The 27926-nt window shown below is 41.3% G+C and overlaps 1 protein-coding gene across 2 annotated transcripts in view; it reads left to right on the top strand.

Annotated features, from left to right (window-relative positions):
- The window catches only part of GSK3B (glycogen synthase kinase 3 beta), a 161514-nt gene that overhangs the window by 84643 nt on the left and 48945 nt on the right, over positions 1-27926 (top strand). For both annotated transcript variants that reach the window (XM_074808871.1, XM_074808882.1), the window contains exons 3-6: positions 1963-2046; positions 17447-17557; positions 20475-20605; positions 22154-22260. In XM_074808871.1, the coding sequence (XP_074664972.1) occupies positions 1963-2046; positions 17447-17557; positions 20475-20605; positions 22154-22260 (433 nt within the window). The remainder of the gene's footprint in view (positions 1-1962; positions 2047-17446; positions 17558-20474; positions 20606-22153; positions 22261-27926) is intronic.

Raw genomic sequence — 27926 nt, 5'->3', positions numbered from 1 at the left:
TCATAATTGGGGTTTCAGTGGTCGATGGGACCTAAAGCCATCCCTACTTTGGCTTGCTAGTTGAAATCTGCCCCACGTTGTAAGGCCCAGGGAGACACCACAGAGCCAGCAGCGCTGAGCTGTTTGGATGAGAGGATGAGCTCTTTCTGTTGGTCTGGAGTCTGAACTGTGCCATGCGTCACAGGAACCCCAGCCATGACTCTCAAAGATTGACTTCTTTTTTGGTAGCATTTAATAAAGAATGAATAAGTGGAGAACATTTGAGCTCCTGTTCCTACCAGGAGAACGTTCTTCTCTGAGATGTGAGGCGTATTGACAAGGTTATGGTGATGAAGACTGTATTCCTCTTCCACAGATTCACTCCAGGAGATGCATGAAAGCCTCAAAGGTCTCCTCCTTGCTTTCTTCTATTTTCTCTCTTTGTCCTTCAGGATAGACTAGGCCTGTCTAGGTGTGCACCGAATGGACTTAGGCTTTAATTTGTTCAGAAGCTGGGCAGGCTCAGGGAAGGACTTGCTTTCTCCTTAACTACTAGCTGGATAATTGCCAACTGATAATTGTGTGAGATGTCACTCGTGTTTGTAAAGAGCTGGCTAATACTGAAGTATGTTTTCAGTCAGTGGGTGGCAGGGATGATAGGATTAATGATACTACATCCTCTCTAACACCTCTTCCTTTTTTTTAAAGGCTACATGGCTTAGAGGAATTAAAAGCAGAGTTTGTAGCCATGTTCACGTTAGAAGCTCCGAGTGGTTCTTGCGGAGTTCCTTAAGCTTTAATCATAGTGATAGACTCTGATACACAGAATGTGAAATCCTTGTTTCGACAGCAGCACCGCACAAAGTAGGTGTTAGATTTGTGCGTTTGAATGTGAAGATGTGTGGTGGCTAAACAATTTTCTTTGCAAATATTCCTGAAGTTGGCCAGAGTTAATGATGCTTGTAGGACCAGTGTATTAGTCTGGTGTATAGGTCCTAGTGGGTTAGGATGCATGATTAGCAACACTGTGATCCAAGTAAAAACTGGAATACCTTTTATTTTTGAAGCTGCAGATTGTAGAGTAATTGAGGAAGGAAAAACAGTGATGTGTAAATGTGACCATAGGAGAAAGGAGTATTGTAGCAACAGCTGTGCAATGAAGTATAACAAACATAGCTGTACTAATTTCTCTTGCTTGTTTTTATTCATACCTGAAATCTAATTTTTTACTCATTTTTATCTGTTAGGCATAAGATCCATCTTTTGTTTAGGGCTCAGTTACAATGGATATTGCAGTAAAGTCCCCAGTTTATCATGCATGTAATGAACTGATTTTATCTTAACAGCTTTTTCAGGTTGATATAAAATGGGAAAATTACACTGTTATTCTCTCTGCCTAAACCTGGTTAAACTTTGGTTGAACAAAAGTGGGAACCGAGTTGCCTACTCAATTTCAGGTGCTTTTTGTTGGTACTGCAAAGTAAATGGTACAGGAAATTACCTTCCATCGCAAACCTATTTTGCAGCATGGAGAAGGGCAGGTCTGTAGGTGGAAATGTTATGTTTGCTTTTACATGGTTTACATTATTTTTACAGTATTCGAGGGGGATAGGCTTCCAACCATTCTTGCCTGATATATTGTATTATTGTAGGATCAAAAAATAAAAATGGAAAGTTAATGTCTTCTTGCTTTTTGCCACTGAAACTTTAGTAATGTAAGTAGGTAATTCCTGGAATTTGTGATGGGTTTGTGGACCTTTATTTTAGAGGGAAAATGTACTCAAAGATGTCAATGTTCTTGGTGATAAAGTAGTTGGAAGAAAGACTAATAAACATGTGAAAGCTGTTGCCTCTTTCCAACTTTAGTTGTTCTTTGGTTTCTTAGTTTTGTCAGCTCCTGTACCTGTGTGTTAAGGTGTTCATTGCAGTACTCTAACTTTGTGAGAAAAGAGTTTTTCTAATTGTTTGCTTTTCTTGTTTCAGAACCGAGAGCTCCAGATTATGAGAAAGTTGGATCATTGTAACATTGTCCGATTGCGTTATTTCTTCTACTCTAGTGGAGAGAAGGTAAGAATGAAAAGTCAATGCCTCCTGGTAACCCTGTGGGGTATAACCGAACTGTTTGAATTTCTAGAGGCAGGAGTGTGAAGGTAGTAGATCTGATAACATTGAGGAAGTGCTATAGTGGTGCCCAGCAGATCTTTTTTGGTATGGAAGAGTGTGGTCCATGAGGGGTAGTGTTATTAGTATAGCACAATAGTGTAACCGATTTGGATACGCACCGCCTCTTTTTAATTTAATGGAGCACAGCTGGGCTCCATTTGCACATTCTCGTGCTCCCTTTCCATATGTTCAAATATGTTTTCTAGGCTTCAGCATTAAGCACTCTAGATTTAAAGCACTTGTGTGACTTTTCTCAGACCTAGTCTCTGTATGCTTCTGTCACCCTTCTTTGCGCATCTGTTCCATATACAGGCTGTTTCAAAGCCCAGAGGAAAGAATAATGTATGATCGTGTGATTGTTAGCATTTGTCAGAATGCTTATGCTTCAGAAGAAGGAGCAAATAGCTGGATTTAATAAATCTCAAGAAGCAGACACTGCCATTTATGTTTTCTTTCAGTCCAGGTATAAAGGTTCCTTGGATTTTTTTAAAAAACAGTTACAAAGTTTTGTTTTAATGTCAACTCATAACAGCTTTCTTGTCTACATATGTATCAGCATTTTATGAAGCACAGGAGAATTCAGGATGAAATGGACCCCAAGATAGCATCTGGTCCAACCTCATGCTTAAAGCAGGGTCATCCATGAAGTCAAAAAAAAAAAAAAAAAAAGAAGTCTTTCTGGCCTGTGTGGGAGTTAATGTAAGCTGTGAGGTGGGGAAATGGACTAGATGACCTTCTGAACTTCCTCTGATATTTTGATATGTAGTTATAAATATTTATACAAATTATATGAAAATATTTATTATATATATAATATTTTTATATATGTAAAATCTATATATAATTTATATCATTCTTTTTCATTTTTTAAAGCAACATACAGCTTGATGTTTTTCATTTTTTAAAGCAGATTGCATCCTTAGTTGTCTTCGTATGCCGGTACACGTGTCCATAGCGCTGTAAAGGACAGTATATGAGAGCTAATAGCTACTGGAAAGCTATTAACTGCTGTTGCCATGAAGTGGGCCAACAGAATGGGAGAGACAACCCACCCACTTCCTGGTCTTTGGAGCTAGAGAAGGAGCTGACATCTCCAGGATGAGTTGTGGGTGGCAGCTTGCTGCAGCCTTGTGCAGTGCACAGATGGATAATTGGAGGAGTTCTGTTGTTACCTCTCTGAGAGGTGCTCAGGGGGGTACCTGGCCCTGTGCCTTACCTGTGCCATTGTTGGAAAACCACTTTGCAGGAATCGAGGAGAAATGTGATTTAATTTTTAAATTACTTTTTTTTTTTTTTGATCAGCACTTCCTTCCTTCCCCTTGCTAGGTGATAGGAAGCATTTCCAGTGTTACGTGGCTGTTGCTGTTTTGTTGGTAGTGCAGTGTAGTTTTTTCAACTATATTGTTACAACGAGATATTCCTCAAGCAGCATGAGTACAAGAAGGGAAATACTGTGAAGGAGGGCTTGGTTTTGGGGTTTTTTGTTTGCTTTTTTAACCAGCTTGTAACTGCTGGAGTGAAGTAGAATTTCATGAGACAAAGAGAAGACAACTGCCTTATTTAATGACTTTCAGAAACCTCCTGCAAATAGTGGAAGTGTTAAAACTTCTCAGAACACTGTTCCAAGAGTCTTTGTGTAACAGTAACTTGAGTAAAACTCCTCTGGAAATCTTTAACTTGATGTTGAGCTTGAGACTGGATTTTCCACTTCGCTGTTTCAACCCCCAACGTGACTGATTCTTGGCCATGCTAGTTTTGTTTTTAAAAATGCGGTCTCTATCCATGACCAGTGAATCTTAATGCTTCAGTGAGAAGTTTTCTTTCACATTACTTTCTGCTCTTCTCTTCGTGCCTCTGCTCTGTGCCTTTGCAGTTGCCACTGCTACCCTGTTGCAAACTGGGGCAGATGTGAACCAGTCCCTAGGGCAAAGATGCACCCAGCAGAACATCAACAGCGTAAAGTTGCAGGTCAAGTTGCAAGGTCTCTTTGCAGTTCAATACAAAATGATACATAATTGGCTTGCAAAGATTTCCATGTTGGTGGCAGCATGTGAAGGTAGCTGTGTATGAGTTTGTTGGCTGCTGTTTGGGAAAGCTCTAGAGAGCAGTAGGTTGGTGTTCTGAAGCTCATCTGGGAAGGAAGAATAATGTTTCTTGTCATGTTTTTGTCAGTTTGGGAAGCAATAACATCTTTTCCTTCATATTACCCTCATAATCAAGCTCGCTCTTCAGAGATTGGAGAAAAAGGGAGAAAAGTGTAAGGTCCCATGAGGTAACCAGGAAGGACGTGTAGGAAGCAATTGCAGATTTAGATGTTAGGTACCCAGAGCTTTATATAAAGTGATTCTTGAAGCCAAGCCCAATGGGAAGAGTAATATAAAAATCCAAGGAACATATAGCAGAAAATGCAGTAGCACAGTGACGAGTGGGGCTTGCAGTTATTGTCTGTCTTCATGAAGAACTCAACAGTCCTCTGCCATTAATCTGTGTTTATGCTAATTAATTCGAGTCTAGCAGTGATGGGAAAATTTCAGAGGTAACTATTATACTGCTGATCCTGTTAATGAAATAGTTCACTAATTAACTTAATTTTGGTACGTATATATCAAGTATTTTCTTGCATAAAGGTTTTCATGCCACTGTGATCACTCCACCTGTTTCTTCCAGCTGGACTGTTCCTTGGACTTCCCCCTTCTTCCCCGGTGCTTGACACCAGTGTCTCTAAGCCCAGAGACTTTTCTTTCTTTGTTTTTTTGGCCAGTATCTGAGGAGCTTAAATCTGTCTCAGTTTAGAGGTAGCTCAAAGGATTTCTCCAAATCCAGTCAGACTGGCACTCTTGGAAAGCGTTGTGCCTAATAGTCACTTTAGTTCATTTTAATCGTTAGGCATTTTAAGGCACTGGGAAACCTTAAAACTGGCTTTATTCTAGCAAAATGGGAGTTAATTCTTGATTAGAAAGCTGGAAACAACAGAAAATAGCTTCAAATAGAAAACCTATTCTAAATAACACTTGGTAGTAAGACTATTCCGTATCTGCATCAAAGTTGTAGCTAGTTTGTAGAGATTTGGAGCAATCTGGTAGCTTTTTCTAGGGGCTACCCGTGAAATTGGTTGAAGTGTTTGAGCTCCCTAGCTTTTCTTTCTCCTTGTGATGAACTCTCCTTTTACGTCTCCCATTTACTTAAACTTCCTTTGTGCTTTTGCCAAAAGCAATCCAGCCTTAGCAGCATGGAAATTTTGTATCAAACATGGCTTTGACTGATTTCTTCTCCCTTGTTTTCTGTGATTGGGTGACTCCTTCTTGACTGAGCATCTTTGAATTTGTATTGCCTTTATATAGGTATATCCTATATAGGGGTGTGTGTATATATGCGTATACATGCATGCGCACACGTATATTTATACCTCTGTGTGTGTACATACATAAAAGTTGTTCTGAGTACTGACTACATATTAATCATGTTTGACTAATGATTTTGAGTTTGAGAGCTCAAAGCATGTAATATATATTAATATAACAGTTGACAGGCTTGGCATTCAGGTTGCTTCTACAAACTATTTCCTCCTTGGTTCTTTCTTTTTTTTAAGTTTACAGACATTTGCCAGACCTGTTGGATAACCCAGTTCTTTAGAAAGACTCTTCATTAAAGAATTTGCCAGAGTAGATTCTGATTTTTCTTTTTTTTTTCTGAGGCTATGTGGGGTATTTGATAGCAGGGCACTGACTTTCGTAGCTGTAATGTGCTTTTCAGTACTCCAAAACATGTAGTTATAACTAGTGGAATGAACCAGAGTGGAAGGAAGAACAATCAAATAATGGGCTGAGTTGTATATGGAAGATGCTCTTCGTGGAAGTAGTCGTCTTTTCCATGCTGTATTTCTGTGATTTGTGGTTTTCTAGGTAATCCTTGGACAAAATGGGTGGTATTATAGGGCTAGCCAACTCTGCTGTGTTTGATAGTTTTGGTATTCTACCTTAGGAGAAGGTCTTGAACAAGATGCCTGGTTTGCCTGTCAGCTTGCCACTGGGAGATCAGACCATAGTAGGAAGGCCTACATTTCTGGTTTGATTTTTGCTACTTTTCCTGAATTTCAGGGACTGCCTTGCATTTAGCATGATATATTAATGTAAATGTTGATTTACTGAAGCAGGGGTGAGATGGTCTTGCTGCCTGTCCGTTTTAGCCTAATTCTGCTGAGAGCCTTTTGAGCCATGCTCCAAGGGAGGGAGGGCACGAACATACCAAATAATCCCTCTGGCTCCTTTGCTGAGAGTATTCCCCAGTGTTTTATAGCATGACCTAACTTCTTGAATCAGTGGCTGCTGAGGAAAATTATTCAGCTGTGTAAAATCTGAAATGAGTTCCTAATCACCCCCCTTTTTTTTTTCCCTCTCTATTTCTGGTTTAGATCTTTCTTTGTGGTATTTCATAACTGTCAGGTTTTCTTGTGTGGATGTTTTTGAGTGTTTAATAGTCTGATCAATCCAGATCCGTGCCCAAAAGAGGAAGAGAAGTCAGTGGAGAGATTTGTTCCTGCATCAAATCATAAAAAAGTAAAGCAAATACAGTTTTTGTTGAGTAATTGCATTTCTGGTTATGTAACTTCCCCCCCGCCCCGTCTTTAAGGTGGCTTGGTATTCAGAGGAATCAAAGAAGGCATATATGGAAGCACAGAGAGATCACAAAGAGGCAATATGCTGGCTCTTTTTTGGAGGCTGAGCTGGCCCTTCTGTAAGCTCTGATTGATTTCTAGTCTTATGTAGCCTTAGCTTTAAGGGCATGCAGCCAAAAGTCCATGCGGACTCAGGATGGAAATTTACTCCCATAGACTTAGACTGAGGTTTAAAATAACCATGCAGGAGATACATGTTGAGCTGCATCTATAAGCTGCAGTGCACTATCTCACGTGCGCTTTGGCAGCAGTGGATTAAACAGCAATGAAGAAATTTGGAAGAAGGGAGCAACTGGCTGATTTGCAAGTTTGAGTTTTGCTGAACAGTTGGTGTTTCTCCAGGTTCATATCCCTGTTAGGAAGAGAGAGATCCTCCACCTTACAAGAGGCACAAACATCACCATCCTTTCTTGTGAGAGTGTTCAGATGAGTCCTTGCGTAAGGACCATGCATTCTGTTCCCTGTTAAAATGGAGTACTTGTAATCAAACCATTTGGTTTCTTAATTGAACTTGTTTTTTAAAAAAAAAAAAAAATTCTTGCACAAAAAGTTCAGTTAACAGAGCCTTGAGCCCAATTGCAAATCGACAGAGCCTGTGTGAATGTTTTTCACCAGCCTAGTAATGTGCTGAAGGGCCATCACTAGAGATGAATTTAGTCACTACGATCCATTTAATCCTTGGCAGATCTGCTGTGCTGTCAACAAAGGAGCAATTAATGCCAATTATGAGGAGTTTTGTGATGTTGGTATCTCTGTAGTCCTTGCCTGAGGCCTGCCAAGCTCATTTCAAAAAGGGCACCATTCATCAGATAATCATTATCAGTTACTGCTGTTAGGGCTCACAACATGCTGGGAATTTCCTTAGTTGTAGTTATGAGCAGTCTCTTGTTTTGAGTAGGTTGTGTTAATAGAAATAGCAGTTTTGTCTGCCTGCTGTAGGACTTTGAAAGAGCAGAGTAGGCAGCAGTGGCTAGATCCTCAAGGTGGTAGATGCGTGCATTGGAAATTAGAAGCTCCCATGATTTCTCTCTAAACCAGTGAACCGTCCAGTGCATCTGGTTAGTCACTCTTCTGTTCTCAAGTTATTCTTCTACCAGCTCAAGCCACTGCTCTCATCTTCCCGTGTTGGATGACTGTTAGGACAGCAGCTTGTATTGCTTGTCCTGAGGCAGGCATATAGTTTCAACCATTATAGTGTATTATCTTGCCTAGTTTGCTGTCATGGATATATTCCAATTCAGAAATTTCCATGCAGTCTGAACGGTAGTGTATAGGCAAGAAAACAGTGGATCCCCAAAGACTCTGCTTTTTATTTTCATGGTAGGGTACACAGGACAGCCCAGTGATCCCAACTTTATGTGTTAATTTTCATCTTCCAACAGAGTTATTGCCAGCTTAGGGCACAGTCCCTGCTTGGGAGCTGAGGTTCAAATATCCACAGATCACCTGTGTCAAAGATCACAAATCAATCCCACCTTTTAGATGTTGAGCAGTTGTTTCCAACTTCATAGAAGTATTTGACTTTGGAAGTACAGCTAAAAGCTTAAAGACTTTACAGGGCATAAAATAAACAAGAATCGGCAGGGATTCCGAAGTTCTCTCCATGAGTGACCTTTTTCTTTACTACAGTCTCTCTTTAAAGGGGACAGATAATGTCTTTTTTTTTTAAATGAAGGGGGAAGGCTTAGTTCATCACCTAAGAATGCAGACTCTTTCAGTGATCAAAGGTAGACAATGCAAACCAACTGTCTTAGAACTTAGAACTTGGGGCAGGAGTTAGCCGGGCTCATTGGCAGAGCTTTAAACTAGATCTGAAGGGGAAGGGGGCAAAACATCAGCCCATCTGAAGTGCATGTATACCAATGCACACAGCATGGGTAACAAACAGGAGGAGCTTGAAGCCATGATGAAACAGGAAAATTATGATGTCGTGGCTATTACAGAAACATGGTGGGATGTCTCCCATGCCTGGAGTGCGCCAATTGATGGCTACAAGCTCTTTAGGAGGGACAGACAAGGAAGGAGAGGTGGTGGGGTGGTGCTGTATGTTAGGGACTGACAGGATTGCTTTGAGTACAAGTGTAGTGAAGACAGGGTAGAATGTCTTTGCGTTAGAATCAGGGGGAAGGCCAAAGGGCAGATGTTGTAGTAGGAGTCTACTATAGGCCACCCACCCAGGACAGAGAGGTGGATGAAATACTCTATAGGCATTTAGGAGAAATCTCACGATCGCTTGCCCTTGTTCTTGTGGGAGACTTCAACTTCCCAGACATCTGCTGGAAATACAACACAGCAGAGCGGGACCAGTCCCAGAGATTCCTGGAATGTGTGGCAGATAACTTCCTGATGCAGCCGGTGAGAGACCCAACCAGAGAAGGTGCCCTGCTGGATCTCCTCTTTGTGAACAGAGAAGGACTGGTGGATGATGTGGCGGTCGGAGGCCGACTAGGGCACAGCGATCATGAAATAAGAGTTCCCTATTCTTAGAGAGGCCAGGAGAGGGCTAAGCAGAACTGACATCCTGGACTTCAAAAGGGCTGACTTTGTCTTGTTTAGGCACCTGCTTGAAAGGATCCCTTGGGAGACGGTCCTGAAGGGTATAGGGGTCCAGGAAGGCTGGGCACTCTTTAAGAAGGAAGTCTTAATGGCACGGGAGCAGGCTGTCCCCAGGTGCTGTAAGAGAAGCTGGTGACAGAGAAGACCACCCTGGCTGAACAGGGAGCTTTGGCTGCAACTCAGGGAGAAAAGGAGAGTTTACAGCCTTCGGAAGAAGGGGCTAGCCACTCACAATGATTACAAAGAGGCTGTGAGGCTATGCAGGGCGGAAATCAGGAGGTCTAAAGCCCAGCTGGAAGTTACTCTGGCTTCAGCAATCAAGGATAACAAGAAACGTTTCTATGTCAGTAGCAAAAGAAGGACCAGGGAGAGTATCCATCCCCTGCTAGATGCAGGAGGAAACATGGTAACAAGTGATGAGGAAAAGGCTGAGGTCCTTAATGCCTTCTTTGCCTCATTCTTTAATTACAAGACTAGCTGTATTGAGGGAATCCAGCCTCCTCAGCCAGAGGACAGAGACTGGGAGAACGACCCCCCCGCAATCCAGGAGGAGACAGTCAGCGACCTACTGCATCGCATAGACACACACAAGTCTATGGGACCGTATGGGATACACCCGAGGGTGCTGAAGGAGCTGGCTGGGGTGCTCGCCAAGCCACTTTCCATCATCTACCAGCAGTCCTGGCTGACCGGGGAGATCCCAACAGATTGGAAATTGGTCAATGTGATGCCCATCTATAAGAAGGGTCGGAAGGATGATCTGGGAAATTACAGGCCTGTCAGCTTGACTTCAGTGCCCAGGAAGCTGATGGAGCAGCTCATCCTGAGCGCCATCACACAACACATGCGGGACAACCTGAGGATCAGGCCCAGTCAGCATGGGTTTATGAAAGGCAGGTCCTGCTTGACAAACCTGATCTCCTTCTACAACAGGGTGACCTGCTTATTGGATGAGGGAAAGGCTGTGGATGTTGTCTACCTTGACTTCAGTAAGGCCTTTGACGCCGTTTCCCACAGCATTCTCCTGGTGAAACTGGCTGCTTGTGGCTTGGATGGGCACACACTTTGCTGGGTAAAAACCTGGCTGGATGGCCGGGCCCAAAGAGTTGTGGTGAATGGAGTTAAATCCAGTTGGCCACGAGTGGTGTCCCCCAGGGCTCGGTTTTGGGGCCACTCCTGTTTAACATCTTTATTGATGATCTAGACAAGGGGATTGAGTGCACCCTCAGTAAGTTTGCAGACAACACCAAGTTGGGTGGGAGTGTTGATCTGCTCGAGGGTAGGGAGGCTCTGCAGAGAGACCTGGACAGGCTGGAGCGATGGGCTGAGGCCAACTGGAGGAGTTTCAATAAGGCCAAATGCCGGGTGCTGCACTTGGGCCACAACAACCCCCAGCAGCGCTACAGGCTTGGGGAGGAGTGGCTGGAGAGCTGCCAGTCAGAGAGGGACCTGGGGGTGTTGATTGACAGCTGGCTGAACAGGAGCCAGCAGTGTGCCCAGGTGGCCAAGAAGGCCAATGGCATCCTGGCTTGTATCAGCACTAGCGTGGCCAGCAGGGACAGGGAAGGGATCTTACCCCTGGACTCGGCACTGGTGAGGCTGCACCTCGATGACTGGGTTCAGTTTTGGGCCCCTCACTACAAAAAGGCCATTGAATGACTCGAGCGTGTCCAGAGAAGGGCAACGGAGCTGGTGCAGGGTCTGGAGCACAGGTCTGATGGGGAGCGGCTGAGGGAACTGGGGGGGTTTAGTCTGGAGAAGAGGAGGCTGAGGGGAGACCTCATGGCCCTCTGCAACTCCCTGAAAGGAGGGTGCAGAGAGGGGGGATGAGTCTCTTGACCCAAGGAACAAGCGCCAGGACAAGAGGGAATGGCCTCAAGCTGCGCCAGGGCAGGGTCAGACTGGCTCTTAGGAAGTATTTCTTTGCAGAAGGGGTTGTTGGGCGTTGGAATGGGCTGCCCAGGGAAGTGGTGGAGTCCCCATCCCTGGAGGTGTTTAGGGTTGACATAGCACTGAGGGATCTGGTGAAGTTGGGAACTGTCAGTGGTAGGTTAATGGTTGGACTAGATGATCTTCAGGGTCCTTTCCAACCAAGATGATTCTGTGATTCTGTGAACAAGACCCAGAAAAGTTCTTAAATGTGAATTTTATTGAGATGCTTGACTTCTGCCCCTATGCTACCATCACAACTGACCCAGCTGGCAGTTCCTACCTAAGTCAGACTGTTATGCTGAAGAGTAATGAGCATTACAGAAAAATTTGATAAGTTTTGACAAGTACATATAAGAACAGAAGTCTTGGGACAGATCTCAGTTCTCAAACTCAGTCATGAACAGTGAAGAAAGGAGATGTTTTGCCCAACACTTTCAGTACTAATAGGAAGTACTGGTATCTTTCTGAACACTGAAGTTGAGTCTTCAACTGGTCTTACCCCCTTGGAGTTACCTGTGTGAAACTGCAGCTATACCTCTAGGCTTGTGGTTCCTTTACTTTGGTGGCAGCCACAGCTGTGTTTTGAAATACGTGTGGTTGTAAACTGCAAGTAAAAACAGGCACATGTGGCCACTGGATGTCACCATTCCTTCATACAAATAAGGTCAACTACAAGATTTTTTTGCATTTTCAAAATTTTCCAGTGTATCGTGTCTACTCAGTAGTTAGAGTAGGAAAGCTGCAAATTCTCACTTTGTCTTTGAAAGCCTGCCCAGAGTCTTTGTATCTTCAATGTACTATGTCAGCCTTCAAGATAAGAGAAGGAGGGTGGGTCTTTCAGGGTCCTTGATAAGGATGTGTGAAGTGCGTGCTGGTTGTAACTTTAAGAAAAAGGAAAATAACCTTTTTTGAATCTAGGGCAAAAACTGTGTGACTTTGAACCTTGTGTTTTGTCTAAATCTGGGTGGCTAAGCCAGGGTGAAGGGCACATCTTACCTCATGCTGACACTCTGATGTTTAAATAATGCACTCTGAAAGAAGGCATAACTCACGTTTCATGCTAAAATCCGTTTTCTTGCTTTCCAACTCCAAGTTAAGTCCTTCAGCGCTTTTTGACAGAACCCTTGAGTAGCTGCCATCCTGGCAGTAACAGCTCCTTGTGTAGCACGTACCTCTGAAACATCATCAGCAGGGTGCTGTCATATGGTAAAGAAAATATGATCAGCTTGAGTAAACTGACTGGCTTATTTACCTCATATAGCCCCAACACTGATGCCTTGGGATAGCTTCAGTAAGAAGTGCATTCTGCATATTCCTTAATTTTAGGTTTATCATTTATATGTGTGCTTTTAGCTTGAATAGGCAGGTAAAATGAGTTTCTTCACCGTTCAGGTTACACATTTATTTCTCAAAATGCAAAGTTAAAGAAACTACCGTGTTGTTCATCTCCTCTCAGTTGCGCTCATACAGATGATCACATGGACTCCATCTGAAAAATAGCTTAATTAAATGGTCTGGGAGGTTTTTTTAAAAAACAAGTATAAAAGCAAAAAAACATCTGTAAACCACACCAGAACCACCACTACACTGTTACTGATCTGCCAGGAGAAAACAGAAATGAGTATGTTCATCACTTTTTCCAAATGCTGTCCAGTAAATTTAGTCACACGCAAGAAGGAGCGTCCAGAATAGTTTCTTAACCTTTTTATCCTATTACTTGACGCTCAGAGAAATTCTCCTTTAGATTCCAGGTACTCTCCATTATTCCAAATTCCAGGTATTCTTCAATATGACATGCTCTTCAGAGTACGCCCTGTGATTGTTTTTACTCATTTTGCCCTCAGTCTGACATTTAGCATGTATGACCTCCCCAGCTTCTAATATCGTGTTGGTGGTAAATAGGGGACGTAGTTGGATTATGACTGACTAACGATGATTGCAATTATGTACATGCACCCTGTAAATGTAGTGTGTGTGATATATGGAAAAAAAATAACAAAAGCTGGTAGTTTGTTGAGGCGGGGAAGGATCATAGAGAAGGAATACTTACTTTCCCTGCAAGGAACGATCTGGAAGAGCTGTTACTTTATATTGGCCACAGTTAAGTTCAATTGGATGGTGCTTAAAACAGATCACTTGTGTGGGTTGAAGGAGAGAAGAGTTTTAAAAGTGGAGTTTGAGACTTTCATGCAGCCTTTCCTGTATTGGTAGGGTAATGTTTTCAATTTCGTTCAGTCTTCAGCCACGTAATATGTAATGCTCATGTGCTAGAGTAGTTGTACTTGCAGCCTCTTTTATCTCCAATTTCTGATACAAAGAAAAAAAAAAAAGTTGCTAGAATGTTTTGGCTCTTGTGTCCCAGTCTTTCTCACGCCTCTTATTACAGCATAGTCTGTATTGGTATTTACTTATATGAAGTGTTTCCAACCAAAGTGCCTGAATTGTTGGTTGTTGAGAGGTGCAGAGTGGTTCAGTGGCAAGGCGGTGGTTATTTTTCTGTGGCTTGGTTTGGAGCAGTGTTTGTCAGCTGAGGATTTGTCTGCCAAATGACAAAAAGCAGCTTCTACACTTGAGACAATGGCAGGTACATGAGCCACATTGCTAAAATCAAAATCCTAATGGAATACATTGATCCTGTATTTCAGGATCTCGCTTCCTGCCCTTCCCCTTTTTTTATTTTAAAGACTACATGGTCATAACCTTAGCAGCAAGCACATGAGAACGTGGATACACGTAAACATTTGACCTGCTGAGGAAAGCTAATAATCTATTCAATCCCAAGGTCTGCAAGGAGAAGCGAGTTATTTAATGACATCTTGTGTTTGCTTTCTGTCGTTTACATAAAGCGGTCTCCTCTGGACTTTTCTGTTCTCTGTAGAGGCATTTCAGAGGTGCTCCTGATGGTTAGGTTACCTCGGTTTGTTCCCAGCCCAGCAGTTTTGAAACAGCAGTGTGGAAACAAGTCACATACGTGGTGAGGTTTGAAAAAGGCTTCCTGTAATGGAAAGATAAGCCTCGATCTTCCCGCTTGATCCTCAAGCAGTTGTCCTCATTTGGCAAGCTCTTTGAGCTAACCCTGTTTCCTATTGCAATACATCTGGGTCACTGGAAAAATATGTGTTTAGGAGGAATGCATGAGGTAGGCAAACCAGGTTACATCATCCTCGGAGCTTGTCAGGCCATGACTGCTTTCTAGCTTGTCCTGAATCTTGTTCGGGGGAATCCAGGTAACTTGGATGTTATTTTCGTCCTGTTCATGCTCACAGAGAAGGATGAGGGCTCTCGAAAACTGTATTTTGAGTGTTTGTCGGATTTGCGCCAGGTGACATCAAGAGGAGGTAGGTCAGAACACTTGAATCATCTTTAATTCATGAAAGTAGTCATTTAGAGCACTTCTGAAGTGTCAGTTGCCTGTGGTAAGAGTGGAATGTGCAGCTCCTTATATAGCCAACACCACAAGCCTTGTCTTTATAGTCGCATATTAAAGTTCTGGGTACATCAAAACTTGTTTGTTGGCTGGGGGAAAGGTGTTCGTGTGCCTTCATGTTCTAGGTGATAATGTACAATATGCATTTATACAGCAGCAATACCATGCAAAACCCATGTTGTTTGTTCAAGTGCTGTGGATAGCATCAGAGCTTAGCAAGCATTGGTGGGTGAGTGCAAAACCTCCATCTCTACAATTCAGGTGACTTGAGGGGTTTTTTGTGCTTGTGTCATGTCATGCCATTGATTTAGTCCCATTTCCAACAGAACACAAAAATAAAAATGGAGGAGAAGAAAGTGAAGCAAAGGTGGTACGAAGTAGAGTTCTGTAATTCTCAGAACACAGTTGTGAAGTAGCGTAGACAGGGTTTAATTACCATATGTATTACTGTTTTACATGTCTCCTTTTTGTACTATGAGAGGATAATGAAATCGCTATAATTCCATTTCTACTCATTTTTTTCTGTGTCTCTAATCGCTTGTGTAAATCATTTTGATACATGGAACATGAATCCTTGAATGACAGTAATCAACCTCAGTATAACAGAGTACTCTCTGCAGTGACTTGTTACCAGTAAGATTTTCCCATCCTCTGAGACACAAGCATTCAACATATTCATCAGGTTGTATCTACACTGAATCAAATAGAATTCATATTCATGAGACTGTTTTCTCTCTTGGTGTACAGGTTGCTTTACCAGGCATATGTTAACTTTGATTTTTCAGGACATTTATTTTCTGTATTTTATAATTAATACCTTGAAAGCTCTGACCTAGGAAGAGGTGGTGGTGGATTTTTATTGGCTTGAAGTGCGAGTCAGGGAAAGAACAACTTCTCTTGTTGCAGAAGGGAAAGAGCTGTCTGGTATTTACTCTGCACTGCCGGTAGTTGTCCCTCCTCATCCATTTCAAAAAGTTTGTTCTCCAGCCTGGTCCCTGGATTCCTTCATGTTCTTACCCAGTTCCTGGGATGGCACTGGGAGAGGCACCAGTGTAGGCAGGGTTTTGGAGGCCGCTGCTCCCTGTCTGTGTTGCAGAAGTACTGTAAGAGCAGGTACAAGTTAGTGGGCCGTTGGCATGTGCTTAGTGCTGGTGCTATTACCACTGTCATTTAAGCAACTATTTTAAAAAAGAGCATCTTTTTGCAGGGAAGAGTGATGTAGGCAGGGCCTTGTAAGGTGACTTGGCCTGTTAGGAGATATTGGTAAGAGCTATTAAAATGTCCTGAAAATACAAGCATTTATTGTCAAAAAATGGTGAACAGAGATCTTGAATTCCGAGTCTTTAACAGCACACAAAACCAGCAGTTCTTTGCGTATTTTGTAGTCAAGGCGTGTATTTCTGTGTGCGTTACCACGTACCGTTTCTTTACTCATTGGAGACTGCTGCTCTTTGAAGAGAAACAAAAAAAACCAGAGACAGGTAAGGAAAACAGAGCACTGTGAGAGTAACACACCACGCTCAGTGCTTGAAGTGACTTGTTAAGTCACAGGAATATTATTACATTGCTGTAGCTAAATGAGGTTTGGTTTTGGGTATTAAGATACATAGCCAGTGGACCTGCTGACAGGGGACTCCAGCTGAAGACCTCAGAGTGTTCCATGTATTGTCTTTCTCTGTAGAAAGATCTAGCTGTTACACAGCAAGCACAGGAGAGGTTACTTCTGGTTAATTCACCTAGCTTTCAAAAATAATTTTTCAAGTTGATACAGTTAATTATACCCACCCCCCACCATTAAATGCATTCACAGTCCTGATAGGATTTACACAGAAGACTGCATTAAAATATCAGAAGTCTTTTTTTAAGACCTGTTTTACTGCTGAAAATTCTCAGTTCCACAATTAGGCACTATGTGATTATAGTACTTTGTCATTTAATTCCTCTTTGTTCTTTCTTTCCTTTGGTAATATATTCTGTAACAAAGTACCTTATTATAAAGCTGCTTTTGTTTTTTCTCTTGTTACATTCACACGGACCTCTAACCTGATCCTAGATATTAAAAGCGATACTTGAGTCTTTGTTTTTGGCTTCTTCTGTTTTGCCATGAATAAGTTCATATGTTTAAGTTGGAGATAACTGGAACATTAAAATACATGTAAACAGAATGATTACAAATGTTAACCCTGGCTTACTGTTTATGAATGGTTGTTATGTATTATTAATCTCTTAATAGTTAGGAATTCAGTAAGATCAAAGTAACATTTCTAAAAGATGCAGGGTTTTAAACTTTTGATGTGTAGTTGTTGAGGGGTGAGTTTGGGACTTTTGAATTTGCTCTTTGTGGGTTTTGGCAGGTAAGGGACTAATGAGTTAACAGACTGCTTTAAATAATGATGCAGATGTCACCTTGAAATATCTCCAAATGAAAATATTAACTGGGCAGAACAATTATATCCTTGTCCTCATTTATAATCAGAAAATGCCTTATATTAATGTGACTTTAATCGTATGTTTGACTTGTGTGCTAATACTTAAATGCAAAGACTAAAGGGAAAGCAGCTTGGTGGCAGTTCACACTCCCACTAAAGACGTGTGCTTAAAATGTCCACAAGCTTTCTCATCCTGTTGACTTCTCTGAATGCTTTAACTGTACTTTATGCTTCAAATCTGTTGCTGATTTTTTTTTTTTTTTCTCCTTTTCTGTTCTCTTTCAGAAAGATGAGGTGTACCTCAACTTGGTGCTGGACTATGTTCCTGAAACAGTATACAGAGTTGCCAGACATTATAGTCGGGCCAAACAGACACTCCCTATGATTTATGTCAAGGTAGGTAACTGATAGATGTGGTTAGATGAACAAGGTTATTATAGGAATAGACTCTGTGGATGCCTCTTTTCTGATATAATTAGTTTTCTGAAATTTTTAGGAGAACATACATCTTGAGGCAAGAGGGAAAAAAAAAAAGCCATGAGAATGATTATTTGTTACGGTAAAGGAAGAACAGAGGCTGGAGGTTTAAAGCAAGCACTCCCTATTTCTCGCTTTACAAAAATCTTGGAACGGGTAGGGGAGACTGAGTGTGGGGGGAGTGTTTTGGTTTTGAAGCAGCTTAGATAGAGAATGTCACCAGCCAGATTAGCAGCTTTGGTTTCCTGAGATGATGGAGACACAATAGTACAAAGGTCAGGAACTGAAAGAGGATGTCATGAAGAATAATGTTCTCTTATGTTATCTTCCCCTTTTTGTGGCATATGAGTAAGAGTTCACGTGCTTCTGTTGTGGGCATATTTTTGTCCTCGCTTAGAACTCATTGTTTCTTGTCTTGAAAAGCCACATGGGGTAAGATGCTTGTATGCACATTGTAGCCTCAAAACCTCACTTCAGTTGTCTGCATCTTTTGTCACCTTTTACAAAGTGGTTAAAATGAATAAGGTTTCTTTTTTTTTGTCAAACATGAGACCCATCAGGGTCTCGTAGTTCCATTTCATACATTGTGGTGACCACAGTCCACACAGTAGTGAATGGTCGTGTTTTCACATGGCATTAACTTGTTAACGGGGCATCCAGGTAACAGTCAATGGAAACTAGCAACAGAAATTCCTGATTTGTATTGATTTCTCCAGACTCCTCTTTGAAAGTGTAATGCTTAAGATGAGGGTGGGCTTAAGAAAAACTTTCATTTAATTGAAAGAAGATGAAAGTTACAAAGGTGAAAGCTACAAATAGTAATTATCCCAATAATGCAATGTTGTGGCATAACTGTATATGCATAAGTTGTAGATGGCATGTCTCTGCCATAGCCAGCACTGGTGCCTGTTTTCAAGAAAGCGCAGAATTTTACCATCCAGCAGTAACAATTTCTACTGCAAGGTCACTCTATTTGGTCTGTTGGAACAGCATGTCTTCAGGTTAGATGTTCCCCAAAGTCTGTTAGCTTAGCTTTTGATAAATTGTTTATGTATCTTTTGTCAGTACTCTTGCCCTAATTGCTCTTCATTATGGGAACTTGGGAAAAATTGTCCTTACTTATACTTTGAGAGAAAATTCTGCTTCAACACTTTCATCTTGCTGGATGCTTGGGACTTTCCGTTCCAGGTAGCCTGCAAGGCTGTTATTTTTCTGGCAAGGCAAGCCTTTCTCATAATCCTGTATTTAAAAAGATCGTGTTACCTTGATGTCATTAAAGCTTTTGCAATTTTCTAGACGTCTTGGCTACGCAAAGTCCAGATTTGTAAACTTCTTATTGATACCTAGGCAGGCAGAGAGCTACTCTTCCCAGGGTAACAAAGAGACTGTTAAAGAACTGCAGGGAAGCTTTTCTAGTAATCTTTTTGTTAATTTTTATTTGTAACTTCTAACATGCTGTAAGAAATTATTGGAAGTTTTGGGTTTGCTGTGTGGAGATGAAAGGCATACTTTCTAAATCCTGCATGTGTTGACTTGACTCTTCAAGTTAGAGCAATCTTTTGCATTATTTTGCAATACACTTGCACAATACACACTTAACGTGGCTAGGACAGGCAATTCAGAAAACATGTTTGTTTGCTTTTCTTTGTGCAGAGTTGTGGTTTTCAGAAACAGATTTGAAAGCTAAAGACCTAGAGCCAAATATCAAGCAGTTCTCCTCCAGAGCTCCTACCTTCCCTGCCAAACAAACAACAAAAAACAAAGGAGAGAGAAAGTGTAAAGACAAAGATAGTGGTGAAAGTGATGCAAACATGACTTGATATCAATATCTAGCAATTGCACCCGGTTTTACAGACTGTTAAAGGTGAACTGTGGACAGCATGCTTAGAAAATGAAAGCGTGGAGGTACTCCTCCGGTACACTGTCCTGCCTGTAGCTTGATTTTAAATGGAAACTTGTAGGGGACACAAGAAAGATAGCAAATAACCTGGCAGCCTGTTGTCAACCTTGAAACAGGGCTTCCTATGCCTTTATGAGTGTATATGCTATACAGCCCTGATTGTATCCAGCGCCTAAAGTGTGTAGCTCCGGCAGCTGGACATCCTCCCCATGCCCTGTGGTCTTGCCCTGTGAAGCTCTTGGCTTCGTAACATCTCTCCTTGATGTATTCATCCTTGCTAAGGGGTTAGCCAGCCTTGGAAAGGGGGCAGAGAAAGCTCTCCCTCAGCATACTTGTTTGCTGCGCCTTGCATAAAATTATTCTGAACAGTTGTTTTTATCTGCCTTCTCTTTTTGCCCAGAGATTTGAAATTAAAATGAGTCTGTCCCTTCACCAAGAGAAACTGGGAGATTCACTCAAGTGGCAGGCTGAGACACTACCATAGTCCTGGGCAACGTGTAATATGTTGTTAATAACTTCATCCACTAAAGGGTTTTCTCTGGGGTTTTGGGGGGGCATTATTTTTTTTTTTTTAATAACCTGGAATACTTCATGAAGAGGCTGATTTGTAAAGCAAACAAACACCTTTATTTTGTGTATGTTTTTTATGACTACCATTATTTATAAATGTTGAAAAGCTGGCACAATTATTTTTTTGGAATTGTGCTCATTTTTGAAAGGAAAAAATGAACAAATTTGAACTGCATGTGTGGGTATGTGGCAAAGGGTGGGTGGGGAAGGTATGCAGATACCTTGCCCATCTTCATAGCACTAATATGCATTCAGCAGAGTCTTTGAGTTATTTTGTTTTTCTTCTAATAAGAGTTTGTGCTAAATTAATTGTTTACCCTGTTTTGACTGGGAAAGCATGCCTTATGCAGTGTTTCTGTGTTCCAGTTGTACATGTATCAGCTGTTCCGGAGTTTAGCCTATATCCATTCCTTTGGGATCTGCCACCGGGATATAAAACCACAGAACCTCTTGCTGGACCCTGATACAGCTGTTCTAAAACTCTGCGACTTCGGAAGGTAAGCGCATCTGTGGCCTCAAACCTGGTGAAAAGAGCTTCCTTCAAAGTGAACGTGGGTGCAACTTTGCAAAGAAATCCTCTGTGTTCCTCAGCAGGGCTTAGTTTGTAGTTTTGAAAGAGAAATTACTGATACTCTATTTTCGTCTTAAAATGAGTTCATGTGAGAGAGGGGGGGAAAAGAGCTGGGAAAGGATATCAAGAGGGAGGGAATCTGCCTGTTATTTATGCAGATATTAGAAAAATAAAATAAATGCACTGTCACATAGGGAGAATACTGTGCCATGGAAAAATGCGACCAAATATTTGGGTGAGATGTGTTTGGGGAAGAGAAGACAGGCACAGTGGCATAGTAACTTGAAAAGGCTAATGTTACACTTCATTAGTCTACTTGTATGTACACTAATTCACTTAATATTTCAAATACCATTAGAGGCTCAAGAATCAGAAGCAGCAGTTCTAATTGAAGCTCTTAGATAGTGGACATTTGTATCCTTGTTTCCAATAGCACATTTATTTCCAGTATCCATTCAAGTGAATCACCCTTAGAGTCCAGCCCCCATCTTAGAACTGATACAGCAATTTTGGGAGTCCACACTGAGACAGGAGACAGATTTCTCTCTGGGAAAATTCAGTCTTTAGATTGTGCTATAACTTTGCAGACTAAAATAGTTAAGGCATATGTGTGAGAGGTCATGGAAGCTGCTGTTTCTAAATTTGCTTGCCCATAGCGATTGGGAATGTCAGATGATGGTTATTCAAGCAGTGCATGGTCATGCCTGGTGGCTCGGAAATCTCCTCCTCAGCTCTACCTCACCAGTGTTGGAGCAAAATAGGAATCGCACTGAAACTCAAGAGTAGCAATGCATAAAAAGGTGGTAGTTCCTCTGTGTTAACAGTGGGAATTTGTTAATTGTAGTTTCTATATAGAAAACAGAAAACTGAGACTTTTATTTTCTTAAATTTTTCCAAAGGTAGTGGTTGGGGAAATACTGTAGGTTAGATCCTTTGTGGCTGATCTCTTGTGGTATGAATGAACCATTAACATGTGACTACAATGGCAAAGTTTTTTTCATTTGTCTCCTCATACCTCTTTTGCTTCATACTACACTCCCTTAAACAGCAAAGAGCCAGAATATTCAGATGGAAATTAAAAAAAAAAAAATACTCTCAGTTCTGGTGAGTATCCAGAGCTTTTGAACCTTAAAAAGTAACTGTGTTTGACTGAACTGTATTCTGTCATCTTTTTCTTTGTAAACAAACCTTTGTACCTGGTAAAAGACAACTGCCAGCCAAAAATCTGACCCTGTTTATCACCTAGGTTATAGTCAGAATTTCCTTTGGTATGTCCAGTATAAGGTAGCTGCTTGATGGATTGGACTGATCTCATAGTAAATCATTGAGTCTGTGGCTTGCATCAGCTTAGAAGAACACGGTACTTTAGCATTTAGAAATGGGGGGTGGGTGAAGAGTGCCAAAGCTTGATGGTGGGTCTGCACTGCAATATTGTAAAACTATTAGAAAGATTATTGTTTTGTTTCCTTTTCAGTGCAAAACAGCTGGTTCGTGGAGAACCTAATGTCTCATACATCTGCTCTCGGTACTACAGGGCACCAGAGTTGATCTTTGGAGCCACCGATTATACCTCCAGTATAGGTATGTATGTGTATTTGTTGAAATCTATACCAACTGCATGAATGTTTATTCTGTAGTTAAGTGTAAAGGTTTCCAGAGATCTCGGATATAATGCCCAGAGGCAGAATTTTATTGTAAATGGTCAGGTACCAATTCTTAACAAAATACACACATTTTGTAGACAGCTGCTGTGATTTCTATGCCTTTTGAGATTTCAGTGTAAATTATGTTAGGAAGGGGCTTTTTTAATGTATGGAAAGAGATCTGATTTCAAGAAAAAAAAAATCAGGTGATTTTGCCATTTAGTTTAAAAGTAGGTGTGAGATCTCAAGTCAGAAAAGCATTTTGATGACTTAAAGTATCTGTAAAGAATGACTGTAGAAATACCAACTACTGCTTCTGATGTGCTGTGATTTACACAAATAATTCTGTAACTTATTTACTTGGCTTTAGTAAAGAGTCTTTAGTGGGAGGGAAAATGGTCTAATGGTTGGCTTTAAGCTCTTGACAGTTCTAATATATTGTGTACAGCAGTCTTTCTGATTCAACTTATTCTGTTAAGTTTTGCTGTCCTTTAGTCATTAATTCTGAACACGAAGAAGACTTCTGTCTAATACCTGGCACGTAGCTGTGTCATGGAAATGTTAGGAAAGCTGGAGGGTTTGGCAGAGGACAGGGAACAGCCGGGTTTTCTTACAGTGGAGTCCTAAAAATGAACAGCAAAATGAAAAATTGTAAAAATGAACAGCAGCGTGTTGGCTGGTGGTGGATAACTTCTTCAGTTTTTTAGTCAAGATATTCTCTGGGCTCCTTCTGAGTGTTAGTGCTAAAGAGATGAAATTTGGCTCTCAGGTTCCCCAGTATTGTGCCTAAGCTTTTACCTTGCTTATGGACTTGAGTCTCTTAAGCAAGGTTTAATGTGTTCAAAAGGATTTGGAGATCATGATCAAGTCTTGGCAGAATATGTTTATAACCAATTAAAGTATGTTTACAGTTAGTATGTTCTAACTGGTGTTAAACTCAAAGGCTGGCTGGCTTGTTCCAGCTCTGCAGTTCTCTGAAAAAAGAAACGTTCCTGAAGACTTACGTGCTCTTGCTAATTTTTTTTTTTCCATTAGTATGTATTGTAGCAACACTTGGATATCTCCTCAGGAGTAAAAAAAAAGAGGCAGGACCATAAGAAGTCTGGGGAAAGTAATGGCACAATAAAGATGAAAGGGCAGATCTTATTTAATGGTTGGCTGCTGCCAAAAGTGGCTGCCCCAGCCCTACTTTTTCTTGCCCCTGCATACATTAGCTCTCACAGTTTACTGTTTAATATGCCAATTCAGCTTCAACTGACAAGAGACTTTTGGTTAGGTTAACTTTCTGCTACATAAGTGAGTTGAATCGTCGCTACTGTGAGGTCCGATAAGCAGCAGAGCCCAGGTAAAAGCAGAGTGGCGGGAGCTGGTGAGAGGGAGGCGGCTGATCCTGGCTGACATCTTTTTGCCAGCTGAGAGCTAATAGATTTGCTCAGCTGTGTTATCAGAGTGCACTGAGACAACTTGTTTTAGAGGATAACTGCATGAAACAAGTATTTTAGGTGTCACCAGAGGAGACTGCTTTATAGATAAGCCTGTGAAATGTCTCTTGCTCCAACTGTATGACTACTCTTTCACTTCTTTACAGACCCTTTTTAAAGTTGCGCTTTCTATTTTTGCTTTCTTCCCTGCTGGTCTCTCAAATAGTTCTAATGAAAATAGCATTCTAAAGCGAGGACTCCATTTTTCCACTTGCCAAACCCATCATGAATTTCAGTCGTTGTTTAGACTTTCTCATGCCCCCCCCCTCCCCCCCCCCCCCACCCCTCTTCCCCCAAGCTCCTTCCCTGAAACTTGCACATAATAGCTTGAAAATGAAGTTCAGCAAATACTTCTTCGTTCCTATACTTTCCTCCCTCCACCTCCTTCTCAACAGTATCTTTGCATTTGGGAGCTGAGAAGGTAATAAAATGCTTTTACAAACATATTTTGCAGTTTCCCAGTGTTCTGCAGTATGTTAGAAATACTGGGGGTTTAGTTTTGTGATGCTGCTGTTTCCAGTGGAGGTAAATGCCAGGATATTTCTTAGTTCTTGCTAAATAGGCAGCAACAGCACTTAAGTGAGAACTCTTCCCTATTTCACATAGGGTTGCTCATCCAAACTCAACCAGCATTATTTGTACACCAACCAAACAAGCACAGATAGGTTTCTTAAGAAAGAGAGAGGAAGGAACATTTAATTATGAGTACTTTATCCATAGCTCAAAGTACAGGGAACTGTGAAATGCTTCAGTATTGTAATACTGCATTGTAAACTTTAAAAAAAAAAAAAAAAATGTGACCATGCTTGTGTTTTCTAGTTCTTGTTTTCTTCTGAATTTTTAGCACAACAGACTTTACTTGCTGTAGAGTCTTTTTCTCTATATAAGAATCCACTTGAGCTTACATGTAAAGTAGGGATCTTCACTCTTCTGTTTAAATATACCATCTTAAAACTACATTAAAAATAAAATCAGTGAAGAATACGAATCTGGAAAGTGTTCTAAGTAGAACTTTTCTGTACATTATCTGTGAGGCGTCCAGCTGTTTTCCTAAGGCTTTTGTTATTTGCTGGCATTACTGCAGGGCTTATGATTGTAACACGCTGCAATATAGTAACTATTGGAAGTATTTCTGAGCAAGATGTGCTTTTTTAAGCCTAGGCAGTGACACTGGTGGCCCAAGGCTGACAGTACAGCCAGCCTGCATCATGACTACCTGCATCAGTAGTTAGTCATCTTGTTTAGCACTGTAACTGGGAGTCACATTAGGCTGTGTGGCTTCGTCTAGGTTGTCTTTTAACACATGAATTTGTTCTTGCGACATTACTTGCTCCTCAATGCAGCAGGAACTTAAGTTGGTTCCAGGACGTGTCTTCATCCTGGATGTCACAACAGAACTGTAAACTGGCTTTTAACTTCTAGGACCTTGATTATTTCATTAAAGTGCATGACTTAAATTCTAACCCAAAAAGTCCCTTTAAAAGTAACTCATAGCCAGGGGTAGTGTTTGTTGTACTTGGGTGAAGTACTGCATTAGTGCTGTATTTAAATAGATATGATAGTAAGAGTAGCACCAAAACACATTTGCTGCAGTTAATGCCTCTGTGTGTCATCCAGTGGACCTGGGACTATTGTTAAAATAATGACCTGGGAAATGACCTATTCAAGTCTTTAAATAGTCCCTGTTGCCAAATAGCTATAAATCCAGGCCCATAATAGCTCTGCTTGTTACAACTTTTAAGGTGTTTTTCAGTGGTCGGGCACAAGCATTCATGTATGTCACTTGGGTGCCTTCATAGCTTGTCTAGGCTTTTGTGCACCTTTGACCATGAATTCTGCAAGTGTGTGCGCATCCCTAAGGCCTGCTGGAATGGCATGTACTTTTGTTCCTGCAGCTGATTTTCCGGAGTATTTTTTTGCAAACCAAGCCCTTTAGTTATCCCTTGACAGTGTTTTGGCCGAAGCTTCTTCCTTGCAGGTCCGTGTGTGTTACACCATCCCAGAGTGTTGCTGGCCTGCTCCTGGCTGCGTTGGTCATAGGGGTGCTGCTACCCACTGAAAAACCATGGGATGGTGGCCCACATTCCCCTACAACATCCTGGGACAAACATAGGCACTGGAGCAGGGATGGGTGCAGATGTTTCTGTTGCCACATGATCCTCTTGTATAAAAAGAAGCTGTGCAGTTAAGCTTTACCTCCATAATGTACATTTTTTTACTAGGTTAGGTGATGGGCCAGTGGAGGGCTCACCAGAATGTGGTGGTGGTTCTGGATAACAAGGGTCTGCTGGTCTTAGCACATTTTCTCTGTCACTGCGCTGGTGGGAGTTGAGAGCATTCCATAGGGAACATTTATAGCCACTGGCAAGGAAAGATTGATCTGTATGTCTGTATTGCTGGCTTCTCTTGGGGTGTCCAAAAATAAGTATCATGAAGTTATTCATTCACTTGCCTAGCGAGTGCTAAGACGAAGGGAGAGAGTATTTCACCTCAGCAGTCTGGAGCAGAAGCTCCTCTGGAGGCGTGTGTAGTCGGGCTGTCTCAGAGTTTCTTGCAGAAGAACCATCACAAGGTGTGTCCCAAACCTGTTGCCAAATGATGAAAAGTATTTGCCTCTGTCTCAGATGGCAACTTCCAATGCTGAAAATAAGCATGTGCATTAATTTACTGAACTATTCTATCACCAGTCATTGTAGTTTCATCTCTTTATTGCAGAAGAATAGATACCTGTGTATAGCTTTTGTTCCAAATACTGGAACAAGCATGGCTTTCCAAGTGGTTTTAGGCTTCAACCTTCTTCTGTCTCCATAATCTGTGAATTTGTGGTGGCTTGATTTGCAAAACTTGCACCAACATAGCACACGTGCACGTAATCTAGAACTTTGGTCTTGTTCTGACATCCCCAAAATAGTTCAAAAACAAGCAACGATGAAAAGCACTTTGGGGCCTGGCATTTGGCAAACTACAAGCTGCTGATTTTATGACTTCCTAGGGCTGCTTTTCTGAGTCTTGGTCTCTTCCCAGTTAGTCATTTCTACAGTTTCCAGAGCAGCAACTTTGAGTCACCTCCAAGATGGAGGAAGTCCATCAAGATCAAGGGATAGTGAGGCAGAGATGAATAGATGGGGGGGGGTGGTCGTGGTGGTGGAAACCTAGAAGGGTAAATGTGTCCCGTAAAGTGTCAGATAAAGGAAAGTTCTTGATTTGTACTAAATGGATGAGAGCAGGCTCAACTTCTTTTTTTCCTCCTCCCTTCATGTCCTCTAAATAACAAGTTTAGAGGAGCTAGAGTGTAATACAATGAACAGTGCTCATGGCATGAAGAAGAGGATGAGCTTCTCAGCTTGCAAAGGCAGAGTTTGAGATCACAAAAATGAAATTTGTGGACAGGGTATTCTGTCACAGACAACTGGAAGTGGCCATTGCTCACTTGTCAAATTAAAGCAAAGGAGTGTATTTTGCGAGTTGTCCTGCTGGATGCCTCTTCTTGAACTAAAGAGAAATTTTCCTTTTCTTACCTTCTCTAACGCTGGAATGGCATTCAAAAGCAAGGGAATTACACAGACGATATTATTAGACAAGTTAATATCCACCTAACAGCTGTGAAGATCAAAAAAGTAATAGAAACTTAATTTAAGAAAAGTTTTGTAGTATAAAAGGCTATATGAATTTGTGTGCATAAATTAGTGCAGGTAGTTCATGTGATAATGGTATTTGTCTCAGTGTTCCTCAGTCTACAAAAGTTATGGCATTAGCTGTTATTATAATGCGTGAAAGCTGTCTGAAATAAGATTATTTGAAGGTTGCTTTTGGCTGGCAGTTGCATTTACTTTCCGTGTTGTTTAGACTACGTTTCAGCAAAGGTATGAAGAAAGTAGCCTTGCCTACTTTACTTAAAATTAATAGCTTTCAGTATTTTCTCCTAACATTTCACATTGTCCCAACTAGCTTGGCATGAGGATGGTTTGTTGACTTGTTTCTGTTAAGGTTCTCCCTTACTTGTTTATTAACTAGTTTAAAGCATGTGAATGATAGTGATATTTCACCTTAATTAAATTGTACATTTTAAAAAGAAATAGTTCAGAAAATGCTTCTCCTCCCATGGGAGTGGGTAGTTACACCG

The sequence above is a fragment of the Strix aluco genome, chromosome 2 (genome assembly GCF_031877795.1).
Source record: "Strix aluco isolate bStrAlu1 chromosome 2, bStrAlu1.hap1, whole genome shotgun sequence".
In the NCBI taxonomy this organism is placed as follows: Eukaryota; Metazoa; Chordata; class Aves; order Strigiformes; family Strigidae; genus Strix; species Strix aluco.
Note: the sequence above shows the minus strand (reverse complement) of the source record. Positions and strands in the feature narration are given on the sequence as shown.